The sequence below is a fragment of the Neomonachus schauinslandi genome, chromosome 7, assembly GCF_002201575.2.
Source record: "Neomonachus schauinslandi chromosome 7, ASM220157v2, whole genome shotgun sequence".
In the NCBI taxonomy this organism is placed as follows: domain Eukaryota; kingdom Metazoa; phylum Chordata; class Mammalia; order Carnivora; family Phocidae; genus Neomonachus; species Neomonachus schauinslandi.
This window is the reverse complement of record NC_058409.1, coordinates 31269047-31290267: the sequence shown is the minus strand read 5'-3', so window position 1 is coordinate 31290267 and position 21221 is coordinate 31269047. Positions and strand designations below refer to the sequence as shown.

Sequence of the window (21221 nt, the reverse complement as noted above, 5' to 3'; positions counted from 1 at the left end):
AGAGAGCTTATTAAAGAACAAGAAGAAAGAAAAAAAGATTCCCATAACCCTACCCTACTTCCTAAGATTCTCCAATAGGTCTCACTTTTTTTTTCTTTTAAAAATTTTTTTAAGTTTACTAGGTATTCTCCCATGGGAGCAGGGCCTCATGTTCCTCTGGCCATGAGGAGAGATGACAGGAAGAAATATCAATGAGGGAACCAGAGGAAATGAGAATCAAAACCATACTGAACCCATGAGTTCTCTAGCCTAAAATCTAGTTTGTCCTGCCAGGCCCAGTACCTTCTATTCCCAAGAATCCCTCCAAATTCCCCACAGCGCCCAAGTTTGTGCTTCAGAGAAATCTGGAGAGTTCTACGACGGAGAACAGTCTCCATTCCCTGGAGCCCTAAAGGAAATAATGCTCCTGGCAACAACTAGGAGAAAAGAGTCTTTCCTCCTAGTCTGTAAGTTACTCTAGCATTAAGACATTCAGGGCACTAGGGGGTACAAAATTATGTTTGAGTGAAGATACGCAACACGGAAGACACAGGGCTACCATAGCCAATTGCAGGAACCACCTGCACCCCAGAACACTTTATTAAGACTTTATTGCTTACATAGAGACACTGATTGAGCTACACCAAATTTCCCTGTGCCTGGTTCCAGGTCACTCTGTGTAGAGCTTCCCTAAACTGTTGAGAGCTGGGACACTGCTAGGCAGGGGCAGGACCCAGGGTGAGAAGAATGGTACCTCCTAGGAACTGTAGAGGGGGCAGTGGGCTTGGAGAGGGCCCTTGGGGTGAGCAGAGAGGTCAGGAGTGTAGCCTTAAGCCAGGGCCCAGGGGCAACATTCCCTGAGATGAGTCAAGCTCCAGCCCTCTCTGGGGTTTCCAGAACAAAGGCTGGATGGGTGTGGAAAGCAGCACTGTGGAGGGAGCATGGGGCACTGTCTCCAGGTGCTGCTGGAGCTGGGGGAGCTTGGAAGAGTGGCCTGGGTGATCGATATAAAAGCTGTGGCAATCGGGCTTTCCTGCATTACAGTGAGGGCTGAATGTCTCTAATGGGGGAGTCATGTACCAAAGCTGGGCTGGAGTAGCCCGCACCAGGCCTGGGGGCAATGGGTCTGCTGGGGTGACCACAGGAGGCAAGGAAAAGCCAACTGGTGCCCATACCCCACTTGAAACAACTGCATTCATGCAGGATGAGGCAGGGAGCCCCCTCCATTGGGGGTGGGGTCATTTCTAAGGCCTAGGTATTGATGCTTCCCCAATTCCTTAGTGTGGATGGACTTCTGGGAAGTTAAGTTTCTTTAATCAAACCCAGTCTTCAAGTCTCCTGGGGTAACCCTTCATTCACCCACCTCCAGAGACTAACCTAGCTGCTCTCACCACCCCTTTTGTCACAAGGCACTTGTTACAGGGCTGGCGGCTGAGGAAGGGTCCGGAGGCCTGGGAGGTGGCTCTCATGGTGGTACCCAATCCACAGGGTCAGGAGTCTGGGTGGAGGTGGTCAGGGGCTAGCGGCTGCCATAATACAGGCGCACAGCCAGACCAATGAGCAGCGTGGCCAGGAAGAAGGCAGCAGTGAGCTGCAACCGTAGCAGGGCTGCCGAGAGCACGGCATTGACCACCAGTGAGCAGGACACAACAAACAGGCGTGTGATGCTGCTGCCGTGCTTCATGACGGCTGACATGAGCAGTCCATTTAGTGCCTGGCTCAGCACCACAAGCGCTGCCCATCCGGAGAAACCCTCCAGGAGGCCGGGGCCAGGGCCGCCACCTGCATGCAGACCTAGATTCAGGAGCACACCGAAAGTATAGAGGAAGAGGTTCTGAAGTGCTAGGGGCAGCCTCTGTCGCTTCATAAGCAGTTCTGTGTACACGGACGACAGGCCCGAGATGAGGCAGTACAAGATGAGAAGCAGCAGTCCCAGTGGAGTGATATGCAGGGGCATGGGGCCAGCAGCAGCTGCTGAAGGGGGTCCAGGAAGGGTGTTCCCAGGGTCCTGGAGGCCCCCAGCTGCATAGCAGGCCCCCGCTGCCATCAGCAGCAGCAGTGCTAAGCCCTGGCGTGCAGAGAGGCGGTGTTGGAGACAGAGGCAGTAGAACAGGGCCGTGCTTCCAATCTTGAGATTGCTCAGCACCTGGTAGGTGCTGGGGTCCATGTAACGTTGAAGATAGATCACCAGGTTGTTGTTAGCTCCGTAGAGTAGGGCTGATAGCGCAAAGGGGGCAGCCTGGCGCCATGGTGGGGCCCCCCGGGGCCATGCTTGCCAGCCCACCAAGAGGGAGAAGGCGCACAGCAGTAGTTTGGTCAGCTCGGTCAGCAGCACGGCCGAGGAGGGCCGGAAGGGCACTCTGCCGTTCACATGGCACAGTGCCAGCAATGGGGCATGGGCGCCATACACGGCGGTGGACAGGAGCAGCATCAGGGTCCAGCGGGCCTGCCTGGGACGGCCCAGGCCTGGCGTACCCCCGTCCTCTACACTCATGCCCAAACCAGCCCCCGGGTGGCCTGTGTAGCTAGCAAGGAGGCAGCAGGAATTGTAACAAGTTTGGGGAACATCAGTATGGAGCCAGCTCGCAGGACGGAGGAGCCGTGGTACATCGCTAGAGAGAATACTGAGAATCAGAGTCAGCTGCAAACTCCACAGTCAGGGCTGGAAGACGAAGGGGCTGGTGGCCCTAGAAGCCACAGTCTCGGGGCCAGTCCCATGGGGTTAAGGAGGGGCATCCCAACTGCTGGCTGATAAGCCACTGTTTACCCTCTGCAGGAAGGAAAGCAAGGATGAAGGCTGTGGGCAAGTTGGAGATAGCAAGAGGGTGATAGGTGGGGAAGCCAAATATGGTGTCTGTGGCTGAAAGGCCTCTCCCTGCAGGCCCGAGGTGTTCATCCTTCCTCCCCCATGGGATCCAGAGCTAGTCAGGCCCCTTTCGCAATGACCGAAGATAGTCCCTCAGTGTCTTCTCCACATTGGGCACGGCATATGCCTGAGCTGCGTAGATGCCAGTGCAGGTACCCACAGCAAAGCCCAATACTGCTGATGCCCTCAGTTTGGCCACCACATAGCCGGCTAAGAAGCCCTTGAGGAATGGGGAGGACATGAGCGAGCCATCCTGTGGAGCAAAATGAAGGAGAAAACTCAGCCAGGTCTCCCTTCTCTATCCAGGATCTACTCAAGCTCACCCTAGAGCATCCCACCACCTGCTCCTCCTTACTCTAAAAAGCTGCAGTATTCTTTCCAAAGATTCTCTCAAGGTTCTAGAGGCAGAAAAAGAACCTAGAAGTCCTGATCACACAATCTCAGAACCCTGTGGTTAGAAGACTCCAACCACAGAACCCTACGACCACAAAGCTACAGAGATGTCCCTGAGGAATCTGACCCCTGCCGGCTTTTCCAGCATCACTTCCTACCACGCTCCCCATTACTGTAGCCAAACTAAATTATTGTCACTCCCCATATTCATCATGCTACTTCCAACCATGAGAGCTTTGCATATGTTGTTCCATCTGCCTGAAATGTTCTCTTCTCTCCTCTTTACCTAGTTAACTTCTATTTAAGATGCCAGTTCAAGTGTCGTTTTCTTAGGGAAACTTTCCTTGGGGGTCACAGAGAACTGGCCCTCAATAACCATTTGCTGAATAAATCTCTATTACCCATTCAAAAGTGTATAGGTCAATGCAGTCCAATGGTGGGTTGTGGGGGGGAGTGGTAGGCAGGTGCAACTTTACCTGGCTCACACCACTGCTGACTTCGTCTTCCACACGCTGCTGCAGGCGTTCCAGCTGGTTCTTGAGAAATGCCAGGTCCTTAAGCTTGGGCAGAGAATCCTAGAACAAGAAGCCGGCTCCAGCAGGTTAACGCAGCCCTATTCTCTGCTCAGGTCTATCAGAGGCTGGGTGGGGGGGGGGTGTGAGCATGAGAAATCTCTTATAAAAACTTCCCGCGATGATGGTGGTAACGAAAAAAAAGACATTCAAAAGTGAATTCACAGGGGAGCCTGGGTGGCTCAATCGTTAAGTGTCTGCCTTCGGCTCAGGTCATGATCCCAGGGTCCTGGGATCGAGCCCTGCATCGGGCTCCCTGCTCAGCGGGAAGCCTGCTTCTCCCTCTCTCACTCCCCCTGCTTGTATTCCCTATCTAGCTATGTCTCTCTCTGTCAAATAAATAAATATTGAAAAAAAAAAGTGAATTCACACGGGGGTCATGGAGGGGGTGACAGATGGGATCTGCATCTGTGACAACCCTTACAGAATTTTATATAGCAAGCAGTGTGTAGGGAGGCAAAAGGAACAGCTAGGACACCTTCAGTTGGATTTATCAGGCTGACCGACTCGACTATTAAGCTACATGAAAGTGGCAACCAGTCAGTCTTGCCTACTGGGTCCCCAAGCCTAACACAAAAACTGTTAAGTACTTAGTAAATGTGCGGATGGTGCTAAACTTAAGACCGATGGTGAATAATGGCCTGAGGCACTTCCCTGGACGCTCTGGGGTAAACCTGATTTCTGCCTGGGCTTCCCAAACTGAATGTGTGACTGGATGCGCTAGCTGCGGTGGGCGTGGGGTGGCTGTCTGCAGGAGTGTGGGTAAATGAACTAAGTGGCTCTGATCACCTCGAAGTATAAAATTAAGTGTGCGCGCAAGAAGAGTTTGAGAATGTCCGTGTCCGTGTGGCTTGGAAACATCGTGTTTCCAGGAGGGAAATTTCGGGGGGCTAGGGAATGCAAGAGTGAGGAGTATGTCAGTGTGAGTGTGTCTGAGTGTGTGCCAGTAATTAAGGATCGTGAGGGTCCCGGGAGAGGACACCTGGGAGATGCCCGGCTCAGCTTGCCTCGTGTAGTGCTCCGCTACTCCACTCCCCAGTGTTGAGGCAGTCGACAAGAGTATAAACCCGACAAAAGTAAAAACCCCATAAAGGGCACCCCTACTCAAGAGAGGCTCCAAGTATCGCCTCTCCCAAGGACTAAAACGGTGTGAAGACCACCCCGCACTGCAGATAACCCCCACATTCACTCACCTTGTCATCCGCCATCTTCCCCGCCGAGCTTATTGCGCAGGCGCAGCCCCGCCTCCTTCATGCTAAGTGCTACGGCCATCTTTACCGAGGGCGAAGGCACTTCCGGGGCATTTTTGGAAAGGGTGGAGGTGCTCTCCCGACGGCGGAGCCCGGGTAGTCTCCTTCTCTCAGGTACTCCCACGTGACGCCTCCGGCGCGACACAAGCTGCGTGTCCGCGCGCGCTCACGACCTGGACGTGATGAGCTCACTCGTGCGCATGTGCGCACTGCGCACGTTCGTCTGGCTGGACGTCCGCCCCTCGATGAGCTCAGAGTTGCGCCGTGATGTCAGCGGGGGCGTTGGCGTCGGTCGGTGCGCTTTTCCCGGAGCCACGCACGGAAACGTGCACCCACTTGGGGATCTAGAGGCCTGTTTACACGCGCCACCCCTCGGCGGGCGGCGCTGCTCAGGCTCGTCCTTTCCCGCCCCTGGGACTCGGCTCTTACCCCACCTTGTATTTGTGCAGCGCCCGTTGGCCTGGCCAGAGCAGAGAGGCTGGGTTTGTGAGGGCAGCCGCTCCGGAGGTCGAGCTGGGCTGAGATTGCGGGCCGGCGAAGGCCGGCGGGGACGCGGTCGGGGCTATGCTGGGCAAGGATTACATGCTGGCCATCATTCTGGTCAACTGCGATGGTGTGCACGGAGGGGCCCGATGGGAGGATGGGGAGCTGAGGGGGAACGAGGGAGTCGACGGGGTATGTCTCAGGGTGAGGACCAGGGGACAAGTGAACCCTGGATCTTTGCGCTGTAGAGGACCTCCTGGACCTCCATCCTAAGGATTGTCCCTTTGGGTTGGAGTGTTCTTTTTTTTTTTTCTTTAATTTATTAATTAGAGAGAGAGCACAAGCGGGAAAAGGGAGAAGCAGGCTCCCTGCTGAGCAGGGAGCCAGCCCCATGTGGGGCTGATCCCAGGACCCTGAGATCATGACCTGAGCCCAAGGTAGCTGCTTAAAGGACTGAGCCACCCAGGCGCCCCTGGAGGTTGGTTCTGACAGGGTTATTCTGAACACACCAATATGCCTTCCCTCTCCAATCCCGTGATTCCTCTCCCCATCCCATGTTCCTGTAGATGACTTGTGGGGGGACCAGAGTCTTGAGGGGGAGCCAGGACTGCCCCCTGGCTGGAGGAAGATACGAGATGCTGCAGGTACTTACTATTGGCATGTACCCAGTGGCAGCACCCAGTGGCAGCGCCCAACCTGGGAGACAGGCGATGCAGAGGATCCAGGCACGGTAGGTGGAGTGTGAGGAGGGGGGTCTGAGCCTGTGTGTGGATCTAGGCCTGCTGCCACACTGACCTAGTTCCCTCTCTACAGAGGATGGAGGGGATTTGGGGACTTCGGCCCCCCAAGGGGAGATCCTTCTCTAGCCTGGAGAGCTCACTGGACCACAGGTAACGGGGATAGGCCAGGCAGAATGAAAGACTTGGGGTTCCATGACATTCAGAGATGCAGCTGGACTCACATTTTGCTTTCAAGCCCAGGTTCTTGGCTCTGTCCCATTTCTTGAGACTTAGTATTTTGAAGTTTGTCCCTTGTTCCATGATCTGTGTTTTTCTACATGTTCTTTCCTATTCTGGGTACTGATAAACCACATTCTAGATCTTGGCCACTGTACTAAGCTCTTTTCTGTGGGGATTCCTGTCCTGTGTTCTAGAGAGTCTTGTCTCAATTTGGGGTTTTGGTCCAAGTTTTGGATCCTGTTCCATGTTTGCAACTTTTATTCTATGTCCTGTGTCCTGAATTTTTGTTTGAATTTTAAACCTCACTCTGTGTTATATTCATTTAATATGTCCTGGGCCCTCTCCCACTCTGGTTTTATATTTGGGGCACTATGTTCTGGGTCTTATCCCACATCTCATGCCCATCAAGCAGTCAGGGCTTCCCTACTGTCCCTTCTGTAGGAAGTGTGGTCACCTTAACGAGCTCTGGCTCTCTTCCAGGAACTCTCTGTCCTGGTATGGTGAGGAGTCCTACATCCAGAGTGTGGAGCCAGGGGCTAAGGTAGTGTCTTGGGCCTGAGGGCCCAAGGAATGGTGTGGGGGTGGTGGATTGTTCCAAGGGAAAGGTCAGGGGTGGGAGTGGGCTGGGAAGACGTGATGAAGTGTGAAGGGAGTGGGTACCAGAAGGTTTATGTGTGTGGAACCTGCAACATCTCCCATCCTACTCTGCCTCCTGTTCCACTTCCATGTCCACCTCCACTTACTCAGAGCCCTCCTGTCCTTTCCCCTAACCCGTCAGTGCTTTGCAGTCCGCTCCCTGGGTTGGGTAGAGGTACCCGAAGAGGATCTGGTACCAGGGAAGAGCAGTATTGCAGTCAATAACTGCATCCAGCAACTGGCCCAGACTCGCAGCCGTAGCCGCAGCCAGCCCCCAGATGGTGCCTGGGGTGAGGTGAGCTGGCTGGCCCTTCAAGGGATTCAGCCCAGGGCCCAGCAGAGACAGTTGTTGCTGAATTGCCTGTTCTCCGTGGCAACCACCTTCATCTGAGCTCTGGACTGACCTTTCCTTGGCAGGGCCAGAACATGCTGATGATCCTAAAGAAGGATGCCATGAGCCTGGTGAATCCTCTGGACCACAGTCTGATCCACTGCCAGCCTCTGGTGCACATCCGTGTGTGGGGTGTGGGCAGCTCCAAGGGCCGGTGAGGACCCCTACATCCCCCTTCAAGTGAGAGTTGCTCCTCCCTCCCTCCTGCAGGCTGTGATCCCCACTGATGCTGATCCTCTGTACTTGAACCCCTGGACACAGATTCTCTGACATGGACCCAAGCTCTGCCTCCCCTGCCTGGTCCAGCTGTGGTTGGGGAGGGTGGGCCCAGCTCAGCAGGGACGGATGGGGGAGAGCCTGAGAGGCTGGGCTGATTCTCTCCTGTGCTCCCACATGCTTCCGGAACAGTGACAGGTGAGCGACAGCCCGGTGCCTTGAGCCCCAGCCCTGACCTCCCTATTCTATCCCCACCATGTCCTTTGCCTGACTCTCCAGTCTCCTGCAGGCACTACAGGTCCCTGTTCCTACCCAGCCTCTACCCTACCCCAGTCTCCACCCCTGCCCCTGCCCCAGCCCCATCTCTCACCCTGCTAGGGACTTCGCTTTTGTGGCGGGTGACAAAGACAGCTGTATGCTCAAGTGCCATGTGTTTCGCTGTGATGTCCCTGCCAAGGCCATCGCCAGTGTCCTACATGGGCTCTGTGCCCAGGTAAGGGCCAAGAATGGGGCAGGAATTGTGGGTATGGAGCTGGTCTGAAGCTTCCAAGGTGGTTGGGTCAGGGACGTATTGACCCTCTCCCTTTATCTCATGCTGGTTGCACTGTGTTTCAGATCTTGTCAGAGCGAGTAGGTGTCAGTGGTGATTCCCCTTGCTCCTCCCTAGACCCTATCTCCCCTGAAGACCTGCCACGGCAAGGTATGGGGAGGGAGGTCTTGCATTGCAGTAAGAGGCTACTTTAGTGAAAGTTTGGGCTGTTTAGTCATGGTTGTTTAGTACTTCCCTGGAGATGTGGGACTTCTGATGTGTGCTGGTTCCAGGGATCCCAAACTCTGAATTGGAGGAGCATCCATGGCCTTCCTTTTACTAGCTCCAGTTCTCAGAAGGGTGGGTAAGGGGGTCATTGAGAGAGTGCTCAGGCCAACTTGCTGCATGTACATTTCAGTGGAGCTGCTGGATGCAGTGAGCCAGGCTGCCCAGAAGTACGAGGCACTGTACATGGGGACCTTGCCAGTCAACAAAGCCATGGGTGAGGACTGAGCTGGGTGAGGACTGAGCTAGCTGAGGAGGTGGGCTACATGAGGTCAGGGAAGGTGGGTATGGTAGGATCTACCACCATTTCTCAGAGTGCTCCCATGGCCCTGTCCGGCCTACAGTGTGCCATCCTTCCCAACTCAGGATTCTAAGCCCAGTCCCAGCCCTTCTATTGCCATCTCTCTGAATCCCAAGTCCGTGAGAGGGGCCTAGACACTCCCCGCAGATCCCTTTTTTCTTTACATCTGGGCGACACTATGGTGGGCATGTCCCCCCAGGCATGGACGTGCTGAATGAGGCCATTGGTACCCTCACCACCCGGGGGGACCAGGATACCTGGGTCCCTGCCATGCTCAGTGTGTCTGACTCTCTAATGACTGCACATCCCATTCAGGTACCAGAAGAAGGTGAAGGTGGGGGCTGTGGAGGGGTGGGAGGGATGCTCAGGGGCTCATTGCTTGCTATTGGAAGAGCTCACTGGGTCCAGCCAGTGCCCAGTCCTCTAGTGACCAGGCCTGGTGTGGGCAGGCAGAAGCTGGTGCAGAGGAGGAACCACTATGGCAGTGCCCTGTGCGCCTTGTGACCTTTATTGGTGTTGGCCGTGACCCTCACACCTTTGGCCTCATTGCTGACCTGGGCCATCAGAGCTTCCAGTGTGCAGCCTTCTGGTGCCAGCCCCATGCAGGGGGACTCTCTGAAGCTGTGCAGGCTGCTTGCATGGTGAGTTACGGGTGGGAATTGGTGGGTGGGGTTGCCCTGCAGCTGCTCTGTACTGGTGACTGGGGCTCAGGATTGGCACCCTCCAGAAATCACAAACCAGTAATCCCAGGGCTGACTATAGTAAACTACTCTTTTATTTGGCCCTCATGCTGTTTTTAATAAGTTCAAGTTAGTTGCTAATATTTAAAGCCAGAATATTTCATGTTATTAATTGCTATTCCTGTTTCTCTTAAAATATCAGAACCTCTGATACTGGGTCCACACATATAAATTTCAACATTCAGCTGAATTGTGTAGGGGCTGCTCGCGGTAGGGTGGGCACTATTTCTCCTGTTTCTCTCGTTTAGGTTATTTCCTGGCATCTGTGCACATTGGAATGTGGGATGCTTGCACTCTATGAATTCAGCTTACTCTTTCCTTAACAAACATGAGTGCCTACAGGGTCCCGGGCACCATACTGGATCCTGGGAATTCACTGGTAGAGAAGGCACAGACTTTGCCCTCACACAACACTCAGGTTAGATCAGAGACAGACCAGAAGGGAGCTGTACACCACAGGATGATGAAGGAGATGGCCCATTCCAGAAGGCCACCTGAAAGAGGTGATAGGAAGCTGAGAATTGAAGGTTCAAGGAAGAAGTTTGGTAAAGGGGAATGGGACAGAAGGTGTGCCAAATACAAGGACGCCCAGCTGTGAAGATGAGAGCAATATTGGTGGATTAGGGTATCTAAAAGAATCTAGTGTATCTGGAGGGGTGGATGAAGTGAGAGATGGGGGCAGAAAAAACATCAGGTCATGGAAGAACTTAGAGATTGTGGTCATGAGTTTATTTTGTCCCAAGTCACTTTGAGCCATTGAAAGGTTTTGAGCAGTGAATTTAAGTTTGTGGGTCAGGAAGATCACTTAGGATACATTATGGGTAAGTCTGAACTCCAGTTCTATCATTTTTTGCCTAGGTGACCTTGGGCAAGTTACATATATTCTCTCTGAACCAAAATTTCCTCATTTGCAAAATGGTAGTAACACCTGATAAGTAACTTTGAATTAAGTTAAATTATGCGAAGCACTTAGCACAGTGTCCAGCCCTCCTTAAATGCTCAGTAAATGTCAAATTTTCTGTTTCTGTTATTGAGCTCCCTGGGAATGCTGTAGGGGCTCCAGATGGGGCCGACTACCAGCCTCATTCATAGCAGACTGAAGCCATGGCCAGTTGCCTCTTCTGCAGAAGCTTTCAGGGAGTCCAGGGGCAGAAAGGAGCTGGATCCTCACATTCCCCTTTTCCCTAGGTTCAGTACCAGAAGTGTCTTGTGGCCTCTGCAGCTCGAGGCAAGGCCTGGGGTGCCCAGGCCCGTGCTCGCCTGCGGCTCAAGCGGACCAGCTCCGTGGACTCCCCCGGAGGTCCCCTCCCGCTCCCCCTGCTCAAAGGAGGGGTTGGGGGTGCAGGGGCAGCCCCTCGAAAGCGGGGTGTCTTCTCTTTTCTTGATGCCTTCCGTCTGAAACCCTCTCTGCTCCATATGCCCTAAATTAATCCAGGAGGACTGGGTAAGGAGGCTCTGGGTCCATGCCCAACTCTATACCCCTTCATTCTCCAGGGGCCTGTAGCCTCTCACTCCTTGAAGCCTTCTCTGCCTGCCCCTCCGGCTCTTGCCTACCCTCTGTTTATTGCCCGGTTTATTAAATATTTATAGGGATGACTGAGAGGCCCTGCACCACAACCCAGGCCCCTGGCTGCCCTTTCCCTGGGTCCCTGTGTTCCTTGCCCCTGTCCAGCCCTGGACAGTTGGCTCTACCTCAGCAACACTTTATAGCAAAATCAGTACAAATAAAAATCCCTCAGTGACCTCACTGGGTGTGAGTATATTGGGCCTGGGACAGGGTTGGGGGTTAACACCTGCGTGAGGTGAGTGTCTGTGTCTCTGCTTGGTGTTGGCTGCCTGTAGTCACATGAGGACATGGGTGTGGCAGAAATCTGACTTCATTCTTTCAACAAATGTATTTTCTAAGGTCTGTGCTAGACAGTGGGGACATAAAATATGGTTCCACCTTCAGAAGGGGAGATGAACAAGCATTAAATAAGGTAGATAATACATAGTACAACTAGGAAATCTCAGGGTTGTGGAGGCTCCAGTAAGATACTTAACCTGACCTAAGTACTGAAGGAAAGTGAATACTAGTTACTGAGCCTAGGGAGTATAAATGTGCAGGGCAGTAGACAGAGGTGAGGTTCTAGAATTCCAGCTGGTTAGATCACACACGGACATTTGTGAGGCAGGAGTTTCTGGTGGTTAAAACTTAATCCTGAGAGCAACTGTGACAAGAGTTTGAACCTACAGGGGATTAGGGCTCCTAGAGCGCCGCCTCTTGGAAAACAGGCCCCTTTAGTGCCTTGTGATCAGGGCCCCGATGTTTTATTAGCTGGAGATTTCGAGTACCTTAGGGAGCTGGGGCAGCGTTCCCACAGTGGCTCCCGGCATTTCTGAACGGCCCTTCAACGTAGAGGGCTCCTGGCAACCGGCCGGCCTGGGGGCGGCCCCGACCCGCTCGGGTGTACGGCCGCCCCGGAAGTGACGCGCTGTGCTGCCTGCCTTGCGGAAGTGGAGATGGCGGAGCTGTACGTGAAGCCGGGTGAGCGCGGCCGGCGGCCTAGGGGGGCTGGGTCGTCCCCCTACCCAAGCTGAAGGCAGCTACTGCACGGGGAGGGGTGGAGCCGTCGTCTCTCCGGGGCTCGCTTCACATGTCCCCTCACTTCCGCAGGCAACAAGGAGCGTGGCTGGAACGACCCGCCGCAGTTCTCTTACGGGCTGCAGGCACTGGCTGGGGGACCCAAGCGCACGCCGCTCACCAAGAGGGTCGCCGCTCCCCAGGATGGCTCCCCCAGAGGTGCGTGGGGGCCCTGTGCGCGGAGACCGGCCGAGAGGGTGGTGCCAGGGATAAACTCTTGGCCCGAGGGCCCTTTTTGTGCCCCTCTGAGGTCTGAGAGGTTGAGCTCCATAAAGGGGCACAGGGCAGGCCCTTTTCGGGGCTCCTTCTCTACTGACATTTATGTCAATAAATGGTAAGTTTCAATAGAATCTCTCTTTGCTTTCACTGTAGGTGAGCTCATCCAGACCTATGTTGTTGTTTTTTTTTAATACAGTTTTTATTCTCAAATTGTTTCCACATTTTATTTCCAACTTGAATACCATAGGGATATATTCATTTGTCTTGTGCTACATCTTCACTTGGTTCTATGATAAGCATCCAGACTTAATGTGTTCATTCATTCATTCATCCAGTGTTATCTACTGAGCATCTCTGAGCCAGACACTGCTTGAGGACAAGCTAGACAGCAGTGAACAAGACAAAAAAGGTTTCTGTTTTCTTGTCTATCTCCAAAGCTAGGCTACACTTTAGCTTTGGAGATAGGCAAATTAAGTAGTGGTAAGGGCTCTGCAGAAGAAACAAAATGCAAGAGTGACTTTGTAACTAAGTTAGGTGGCTGAGGAGCTAAGTTTAAGCTGAATGGTTAAGATCTAGCCAAGCAAAGATCAGGTGTGAGAGCATTCCACATGCTGGAAACAGTGCAAAGGCCCTGAGAACAAGTTTGGCAAATTCAGAGACTGAGAGAATACCTAATGGCTAGAGCATAGTGGCTTAGGTAGAGAAATTAAAATCTGAGAAGTAGGCAGGGGCTAGATCATAGTGGGTTTTATAAACCAGGATAAGGAGTTTGTATTTTTGTCTGGGTAAAATTGGAAGCCACTGAGAAGTTTAAAGTAGAGGGAGGGACACCTTTACTTCTGAGCATGTCCTGTGCAAACAGCTGGAGCTATGGCCCCCCCAAAAGGGGCTCAGATTTAGCTCTTTCAACACCCCTATGTTATCCACACTCAGCACTGCAGAGAAATGACACAAACCAGGGTTTTTAAATTATTATTTTTTTAAAAGAAAGGGTGAGTGGGGGAGGGGCAGAGGGAGCGAGAGAGTCCCAAGCAGGGAGAGGCTGATGCGGGGCTCAGTCTCACGACCCTGAGATCATGACATGAACCAAAATCAAGATTCGATGCTTAAATGACTGAGCCACCCAAGTGCCCCACAAACCAGGGTCTCTTAACCTTGGCACGACTGACATTTTGGGCCAGATAATTCTTTGTTGTGAGGGACTGTCCTGTACTTTGTAGGATGTTTGTAGCATTCCTGGTTTCTACCGACTGGAGGCCAGTAGCATTCACTCAGTTGTGACAGCCAAAAGCACCTCCAGACATTTGCCCCTGGGGGCAAAATCTCCCCAGCTTGAGAAACAGTGACTGATGTACATCTTAAAAAAGATCACTGTGCCTGCTGTATGGAAAACAGATTTTAGCGAAGATGTGGAAAGGCAAATTAAGAGGCTATTTTGGTAACATGGGCAAGATCTAACGATTTGGACAAGAGTGAGAGTATAGCGGTAGCAGGAATTGGATAGATATGGCATATGTTACTGAGGAAGTCAGTAGGAATAGATTTAGGTGAGAGAAAGAAGAATCAATATAACTTAAACTTTTCGCTTGAGGTACTGGCTGATATTGTTCATAGATATGGGAAACCAGGGGATGGGGGGCAATAAAGGTTTGGGGGGAGGGGAAAAGCAAGCTTCATCTTGGACGTGTTAAATTTGGGCTGCTACTATAGGGAGAGGTCTAGGCCAGAATTACAGAAATGAGTCATGATGGTATGGATGGTGTTTGGTGTGGGCTCGAATGAGGTTACTTAAAAAGAATGTGTGGATAGAGGCCTAAAGAGGGTCCAAGATGGAGCCCCAAGGCTCTCTAGCATTTCAAGGTTGAGTAGAAAAGGAATTACTAAAGGGGCTTGAGAAATAGCTAAAGTAGCAAGAAGAAAAGTAAAATTTAGTCAGAGTAAAATTTTGACTCAGCCATGATGGATGATGCTGAGAGGTCAGGACAGATCGAGAAAAGGGACCATGGGATTTGTCAAACTAAATTAAGACACTGGTTACCACAGAAGCAGTTTGTGATGAGAGTGGAAACCCAGCTGGATGGGCTGAGAGAATGTAAAAAGAAGTAGAGAAACTAACTATAGACTATAGCTCATTCAAGAAATTCTGCTGTGAGACAGAGAGAAATGAGGCTGTGCCTAAGGATGGAATGTGAGATAAGGGAGGATTTTTGTTTTTGAGATGGTAAACACTAGAGCATGTTTGTGTGCTGATGGGGTGATTCTCTAGTGGGAGAACTGGTGGGGCAGGAAAACAGGATAACTGCAGGAGAGAAACCTAGAGAAGACAAGAGGCTGGCATTAGTATAGCTGGAAAGATGGCCTCTGATAGGAGCAGGAAACTTTCATCTGTCAAGAGGAAGGAAAGTGGCCACAGGTACAGGCAGATTAGTAGAACTGGTGCTGAGAGGAGAAAGTTCCTGTTTAATGACCTCCCTTTGCTCAGTGAAATATGAGTTAGTGTTGGATGTAGAATGCAGGGAAAGGAAAAGTAGGGGGAGAAGATAGAAAAATTCAGGGAGAAAATATGGGAAGAGTTCTGAAGAATGGAAAAGTGAGGCAAAGGATAGGAACTCCAGATAGTGTTGGATACCTTTTAATATCTGTACCCATGAATTTAAAGTGTAACTCAACAGCATGGTTCTGTTTTTCCTCCTAACAAGTGCGGGCAAGTTGGGTTTACCAGGAAAGTGGGACAGTGGGAGGGGATAAAGTGAGGTAAGAGTGTCTATAAGGGAGTGATTTTTTTTTAAAAAAGATTTTATTTATTTATTCATTAGAGAGCGAGCGAGAGAGAAACAGCATGAGAGGGGAGAGGGTCAGAGGGAGAAGCAGGCTCCCCGCTGAGCCGGGAGCCCGATGTGGGACTCGATCCCAGGACTCCAGGATCATGACCTGAGCCGAAGGCAGTCGCTTAACCAACTGAGCCACCCAGGCGCCCTTATAAGGGAGTGATTTTAATGCATGAAATCTGATTGATTGGGCTGGAAGGATAGGAGAGGTGGTCAGGTTTTGGAGATGGCACAGTGTTGTTGAGAACAAGGCAGAGAGGAGTGAGAGGCTGAGGAAGGGTAAGAAAAATCATCACTGGAGATGAGGAGCTTAAGAAACTGAGAGGCCAGCCTATAAGATAAATTAATCATCCATGTCAGTGTTGATGCCTAGAAGTCAATTGACTTTTCTCTTCTCTTTTTTTCCATAGTGCTTTCAACCATCCCATTACTACAGGCAAAAACCGAGAGTCATCCTTGACTCCTCTCTCCCAATCCACAAAGTCCTGTTGCTCCCTCCTCCTAAATAAATCTCAGACCACTCCATTTCCGCTCATCTGCTCTCTAGTCCATGCCAGGATTCTCCTTCCTGGACTACTCCATTAACTTCCCAGCTGTTGTCCATGCCACCATTCTTGACCTATTCTCATCTATTTTTCACAGACCATACCGAGTGAATGTCTTAAAAAACAAGTCTAGTTACATCATCCCCTGCTTTTATAAACCTGCAGTGGCTTACCATTAATATTAGGCTCAAGACCAAACGCCTCCAAAGCCCTATACGGTCTGGACTCCTGCATGCTTCTCCAGAGAGAGCTAATACTGCTTTCTTCAGCGTTAATAATTTCCAGCCATGCAGGGCTGGTTTGTGGAACTTGAACAAGTCAGGACTTACCCGGCTCTTAGGCACTGCCCTTACCTCTGCCCAGTACATGATTCTTTGTGGCTGCAGCTACCTCATCCATTAGCTATTAACTTTGTGAACACTTTTTGTTACACAGTAATCTAGCAGTTGCACCTATATTCTTACTTAATCATCACTGCAATCCTGTGAAGTGAGTGCTACTACCATGATAACCCCATTTTATAAAAAAGGAACCCAAGCTCAGGGGTTAAGGGTAACCTGCCAAATGCCATGTAGTGGGTAAGCAAGGATAAACTTAGAAGTCACCTCAGAAGGCCTTCCTTGAACACTCAGTCTGGGTGGTTCCTTGTACTATACCCCCTTTTTGAAAAGATTTTATTTATTTTGAGAGAGAGCAGCGCTAGAGTGTGCATGAGTGGGGGGAGGGACAGAGGGAAAGGAAGAGAGAATCTCAAGCAAGCTGCCTCCATGCTGAGCGAGGAGCCTGACTCGGGGCTCCATCTCACAACCATGAGATCATGACTTAAGCCGAAATCAAGAGTCCAAGGCTTAACTGAGCCACACACCCAGGCGCCCCTACTATTCCTCTTTATTACATCATGTTTTCTTTGTAGCATGCAACATAATTTGGTAATTTTCTTGTGTGTGTGTGTGTGTGTGTGTTTTCTTTCCCTAGGATTTCTGCTCTGAGGTCAGGAACCTAATCCATCTGGTTTACTACTCTGTCTCTCGTGCCTTGCACATTGTCTGGCACATGGTAGAGACTTCATAAATATACATTTTTGAGTGAACGAGTTGTCCCAGAGAGTAGCCTTCTAGAAGGGATGAAGTTAGAATTGAGCTTTTTACCTGTTTTAGCCATGTTTGCTTGATCCCACTTTACCTTTTCAGTCCCCACCTCACAGACTTCTCCTGGGCCTCCCCCAGTGGGGCCTCCACCTCCTTCAAATAAGGCTTCCAGGCCCCCACCTGCGGGAAGTCATCCTGCCTCCAGTGTGGGGCCAACCAATTTCCCAGTCATCGAATCTGAAACTCTTCTGGAAGATGTGGTCAAACCTTTGGAAGAGGCACTGGAGGACTGCCGTGGCCACACAAAGGTAATAAGCCCTGGCACACCAGTGGGGGGCTAAAAGGACTGCGGTCCTTCGTTTTCTTACTTGTAAAGTAGCACTCCAGGATGAGTTTCCGAGGATCTGAGAAACTCTGGAAATTGTAAAATGCTAGCCATATATGCATTTTTCTTGGGAGGAGATCCATAAGTTTTGTCAGATTCTCAGTGGGGCCTCTACCCAGAACTCTTAAGTGTTTCTTTGGGCCAGAGAAAGCAGGTCCACTTCCTATTTGGTGTTGCCTTTTCCCTGCTCTTGTTGGGCTAGCAGCACTGACTTGGAGGGGGCTTCTGTCTCTCAGAAGCAAGTATGTGATGACATCAGCCGCCGCCTGGGTCTGCTGCGGGAACAGTGGGCTGGAGGGAAGCTGTCAGTGCCTGTGAAGAAGAGGATGGCCCTGCTGGTGCAAGGTATGGGTAGGTCCTTTGTCTAGCCTAGCTCCCTCAACTTGTCATGGATGGCTCAGCTGGAAGAGATGCCGAGATTCTGGCTGGCTGGGATCAGAGGACTGAGAGCTAGGTCTTTTGCCCCAAGCTGCTTGTTTACCTCCTCTCTTTCCTCAGAGCTTTCAAGTCACCAGTGGGATGCAGCAGATGACATCCACCGCTCACTCATGGTTGACCATGTGACTGAGGTCAGTCAGTGGATGGTGGGAGTTAAAAGATTAATTGCAGAAAAGAAGAATCTGTCTTCAGAGGAACAGTCCAGTGAAGAGAAATCTACAGCCACAGCTGAGGAGAACCAGACGGTACCAGGCGTCCAAGAGGTTCCATAATCCCGTGGGATCCCGACTCACACCATTTCCTATGCCTTGGCCTTCTCTCACCTGGCTCCCTCTTACCATTTGGGAGACTGTCTGCCTCCTTGGGATCCTTTGCCTGATCTACCCATCTCTGGGGGAAGAGGTGTCAGCCACCTGGGCCACAGGGAAGTCACCTGTTACCCATAACCTATCATTTCAATAAAAACATCTTAATAGTGGGCCCTGGGTAGGAGAGAGAAGCCTTTCTTGTGCCAAACTAGTTGCTTGTGGTGTCCTTGACTGCCTTGCTCCCTGTGTACCCTACAAACCTCTCTTCTTCCTTTCATCATGAATGGCTTTGCTAGGCATGACCAATTACTGCCTGCCACTTTCCCCCCAAATAGACAGAAACACACATTCCTTGCTGGGCTGAGTAGCTCTATTTTTGGATAATTTCGTTTCAGCATAAGAACAGAGGTTTAAATAGCAGGGGAGATTTTTCCCTCAAGAAAAGGAGACCGCCCTGTTAGCACTGTCACCTTTGAGATACACAGTGCTATAGAGATTAGAACATAGCGGTGTAAATTGAAGGAGAAAAAGACTAGATTGCTGAGATACGGGATCATGACTTTTTGGGGGGCTGGGGGTCGGTTAGGGGTAGGATCATGACTCTGTCTGACTCACCAAAAGAGCTGCTACCTCATTTTTGGCCCTAAAGTCTCTTCTAACCCTCTGAGGACAAGAGAGCCAGGTGGAAGGGGCCAGAGAGATTCAAATCAAACGGAGAGGGGAGAATATAGGTTTTCAGTGTTGGAATAGGGGATGATACTTACAGGTGGGAGGCAGAAAAGGCATGGGGAGAGAGTGGAGAAAGTTAAACTCTAAGGCAGTGCCTCTTTTTTCCTGCTTTGGAATAGACAGGGAGGGACTGCCGGAGAGGCCCAATTCCAGGAAGGCTGCTTCCTCGAAAGGCTGGAATGGCCCTATGGCAGGGGTCAGGCTACTGCTGTTTATGGTTTGGCGGCTCCTGTAGCCTGCCCCCATAGCCTGGCTTAAGCTCTAACTGCAGCCCAATGACAGCTGGGAAGGGACCTGGGACCTCTGATCCTAACCAGATCTGCTGGGGCCCTTGGCTGTGTGGCTGAGAGAGGAAGGTCAGTGTTGAGAACACCCGAGTCAAAGCATTCTTTGAATTTTTACTAAGCGATCAGACAGTGACATAACTCCACCCCTCAGTCCCAGCCTCAGCCCCTGATGGTGGAAGGCTGGGGGTTGGGAGGAGTACCTACAGACCAAAGGGAAAGTAGAGCTAAGGGCTTGGCAAGTTGCCCACTCCTATCCCTGGTCTAGCTGCCTCAGAACTAAGGGAGGCCCAAAACCAACAAGTCACTCCCTTCCAGATTATATGAGGCCACCTGGTGTCTGGAATACACCAGGAAGAGGTGATGGCAGCAGCGGTATGAGGGATTCCTCTAATTCCACACAGGATCATCTGCACTGGATTAGATGTCCATTTCAAATTGTGCGTCATCTGGAGAAAGAGAAGGCAGGAGGACTGGTTGCTGGGCTGGGCCACAAGCTCAGAAAGCTTAGCATCAGTGCAGAAAACCCTCTCAGCATTAAACCCCCACTCTACTTCACAGGGGCATTTGGACTCAAAGCATTTAATTTTAGGCCTGGCTTTCCTTACCGGGTATCTCTTCCTCTGTCTCCTTCTGCTCCTTCAGCTCCTCCAGCTTGGAGGGTGGGGCTGTTGGAGGAGTTGTGACCCCGGGAATCTGAGGGAGGCAGCAGGGGGGCGTCCGAGCAATGGGTGAGTTCTTGCACTCCAGCAGGAACTTTCGGTCGTAGATGATCCTGGTGCCTGTCAAGGGGTAGGGACCAGTTAAGAGGCTGGAGCCTGGGTACAGAGCTGTAAGGGAGTGTCACACACAGGCCTGTTAGGGACCTGGGACTCACACTTCCTCATGTATTAAAGGGCTGCTGCTCTGCAGCCCAGCTGGGACCTCAGCTGACGAGCCTTCAGAGCTCTTAAAGACTTCCAGGTCCAACCAAGATGTGGCTAAGTGCCATAAAGCAAGGGGGGGCATCCCAGCTGCTCCAGGCAGGGGCTTCTGGTTTAGGGAAGCTTCAGGTCTCAGTTCTAGGAGCACAAAACTTGGAGAACTCAGGTACTTCGGACTGTTCTCGTCTGGCTCTGCTGGCTCTGGGACTTCCCTACTTTGGTTGGGGGTGGGAGACGTTAGTCCTTCAGGCAGTGAGCTCAGGAAGCCAAGTAGCAGATGTAAAGAGGAGTTTCACCCCCGCTGCCCCCTGGATCCTGATACCCTGCAGGGAGAAATTGTGTTCCTCTGGACAGGGGCTTTCCCCGCGAAACACAGGGACAGACTGTTCTTATCCTGACCCCTCCCAAGTCCGATCAGGCTCAGCCCCACCCTACAGAAACTTGGCCCCAGTTCTGTCCTCAAAGGGCCCTACCCTGTTCTTGCCCCTCCCCTCTGCTCCACGTGGCAGGAAACCCAGGGTCGGGAGCCCAGCAGCTCAAGATCCCAGGCAATCAGCCCAACCAAACAGCCGCCAGCCAGCCAGCCAGCCAGCCAGCCAGCCAGCCAGCCAGCCAGCCGCAGATACCCAAAGCTCCTGGCTCCAACTGCCTGAGTCCTGCTCTAGCCGCTTTGTAAGACCTGGTGCTTCCTGCTGAGGCCACGCACTGCTGGGGCTTCGGCTCCTAATCCCAGGCGGCAAAGTCGGGAGGGGCCGGTGACCAAGGCATCCAGAACCAGGCCACAGCGAGGATTTCAGCTCAGTCACCCGGAAGCTAGGCTTTAAGCCGTCGTGCATTACTTTGAGGTTTCAGGGAACTGGGCTTCAGTTTCAAACATCCCCCACCCCCTGCAAAAGCTACAACCTGCAAAAGGGCCTGCGGACAGAATCCAAGGCCTGCACCTCCCCACTCCCGCCCCGCGGCAGGACGCACGCGCTGGCCTGCCCAATGCCCGCGCACCCCCAGCCCGGCCCGCTGACCTCCCGGGGTAGTGGCGTATAGCGTGCCCCCCGGCGTGGTGCTGTAGCAGTCGGGCAGCCGGTCCCTGCCCCCGGGAATCGGGCAGCTCGTGGATGTGGACATAGCGAGCGGGACGAGCAGGAAGGCAAGCGGCTGGTGCCCAGGACGCGGAGCGCAGCTAACTCTGAAGCGGACTCAGTGGACCACGTGCAGCCGCAGCAACAACACCAGGACGACGTCACGCCCGGGGCG

General features: G+C 52.1%; 5 protein-coding genes across 8 annotated transcripts; 2 read left to right on the top strand and 3 right to left on the bottom strand.

Moving 5' to 3' along the window:
- Nucleotides 1-550: 550 nt before the first annotated feature.
- LOC110591119 (probable UDP-sugar transporter protein SLC35A4) lies at nt 551-2490 on the bottom strand. Its single transcript, XM_021702021.2, has one exon. The coding sequence runs from the start codon at nt 2471-2473 to the stop codon at nt 1499-1501; it is 975 nt and encodes a 324-aa protein (XP_021557696.1). The 5' UTR covers nt 2474-2490; the 3' UTR covers nt 551-1498.
- Nucleotides 2491-2899: 409 nt separating this feature from the next.
- Nucleotides 2900-5374, bottom strand: SLC35A4 (solute carrier family 35 member A4). The gene is made up of 3 exons (XM_021702022.2): nt 5004-5374; nt 3715-3813; nt 2900-3098 (listed from the first exon to the last, which is right to left on the bottom strand). Exons 1-3 carry the CDS (start codon nt 5016-5018, stop codon nt 2901-2903), a joined length of 312 nt encoding a protein of 103 aa, XP_021557697.1. The 5' UTR covers nt 5019-5374; the 3' UTR covers nt 2900.
- A 132-nt stretch (nt 5375-5506) lies between these two features.
- APBB3 (amyloid beta precursor protein binding family B member 3) lies at nt 5507-11309 on the top strand. 4 transcript variants are annotated; one of them, XM_044916713.1, is made up of 13 exons: nt 5507-5673; nt 6110-6273; nt 6357-6433; nt 6983-7043; nt 7281-7433; nt 7556-7683; nt 7938-7943; nt 8124-8238; nt 8361-8445; nt 8693-8776; nt 9060-9175; nt 9310-9501; nt 10789-11309. In XM_044916713.1, exons 1-13 carry the CDS (start codon nt 5625-5627, stop codon nt 11023-11025), a joined length of 1467 nt encoding a protein of 488 aa, XP_044772648.1. In that variant the 5' UTR covers nt 5507-5624; the 3' UTR covers nt 11026-11309. The 4 variants fall into 4 exon arrangements, with proteins under 4 accessions (XP_044772648.1, XP_044772647.1, XP_021557692.1 ...); XM_044916712.1 differs by having other exon boundaries at nt 5533-5673; nt 8103-8238; XM_021702017.2 differs by lacking the exon at nt 7938-7943 and having other exon boundaries at nt 5533-5673.
- A 734-nt stretch (nt 11310-12043) lies between these two features.
- SRA1 (steroid receptor RNA activator 1) lies at nt 12044-18204 on the top strand. The gene is made up of 5 exons (XM_021702018.1): nt 12044-12127; nt 12257-12382; nt 17006-17211; nt 17525-17633; nt 17787-18204. Exons 1-5 carry the CDS (start codon nt 12103-12105, stop codon nt 17996-17998), a joined length of 678 nt encoding a protein of 225 aa, XP_021557693.1. The 5' UTR covers nt 12044-12102; the 3' UTR covers nt 17999-18204.
- A 945-nt stretch (nt 18205-19149) lies between these two features.
- On the bottom strand, nt 19150-21221 carry EIF4EBP3 (eukaryotic translation initiation factor 4E binding protein 3). The gene is made up of 3 exons (XM_021702020.1): nt 20990-21221; nt 19656-19829; nt 19150-19496 (listed from the first exon to the last, which is right to left on the bottom strand). The coding sequence occupies exons 1-3, from the start codon at nt 21090-21092 to the stop codon at nt 19468-19470; spliced, it is 306 nt and encodes a 101-aa protein (XP_021557695.1). The 5' UTR covers nt 21093-21221; the 3' UTR covers nt 19150-19467.

Coding starts and splice junctions, on each gene's coding strand:
- LOC110591119 (XM_021702021.2), bottom strand. CDS start 2,473: ATGAGTGTAGAGGACGGGGGTACGCCAGGCCTGGGCCGTCCCAGGCAG.
- SLC35A4 (XM_021702022.2), bottom strand. Junction 3,099..3,714: donor TCAGCAGTGGTGTGAGCCAG/GTAAAGTTGCAC, acceptor TTTGCTCCACAG/GATGGCTCGCTCATGTCCTC.
- APBB3 (XM_044916712.1), top strand. CDS start 5,625: ATGCTGGGCAAGGATTACATGCTGGCCATCATTCTGGTCAACTGCGAT. Junction 6,434..6,982: donor GAGAGCTCACTGGACCACAG/GTAACGGGGATA, acceptor GCTCTCTTCCAG/GAACTCTCTGTCCTGGTATG. Junction 9,502..10,788: donor CTGTGCAGGCTGCTTGCATG/GTGAGTTACGGG, acceptor CCTTTTCCCTAG/GTTCAGTACCAGAAGTGTCT.
- SRA1 (XM_021702018.1), top strand. CDS start 12,103: ATGGCGGAGCTGTACGTGAAGCCGG. Junction 12,128..12,256: donor GGAGCTGTACGTGAAGCCGG/GTGAGCGCGGCC, acceptor TCACTTCCGCAG/GCAACAAGGAGCGTGGCTGG. Junction 17,212..17,524: donor ACTGCCGTGGCCACACAAAG/GTAATAAGCCCT, acceptor TCTGTCTCTCAG/AAGCAAGTATGTGATGACAT.
- EIF4EBP3 (XM_021702020.1), bottom strand. CDS start 21,092: ATGTCCACATCCACGAGCTGCCCGATTCCCGGGGGCAGGGACCGGCTG. Junction 19,830..20,989: donor ATACGCCACTACCCCGGGAG/GTCAGCGGGCCG, acceptor ACCCCTTGACAG/GCACCAGGATCATCTACGAC. Junction 19,497..19,655: donor GACAGAGGAAGAGATACCCG/GTAAGGAAAGCC, acceptor CTCTTTCTCCAG/ATGACGCACAATTTGAAATG.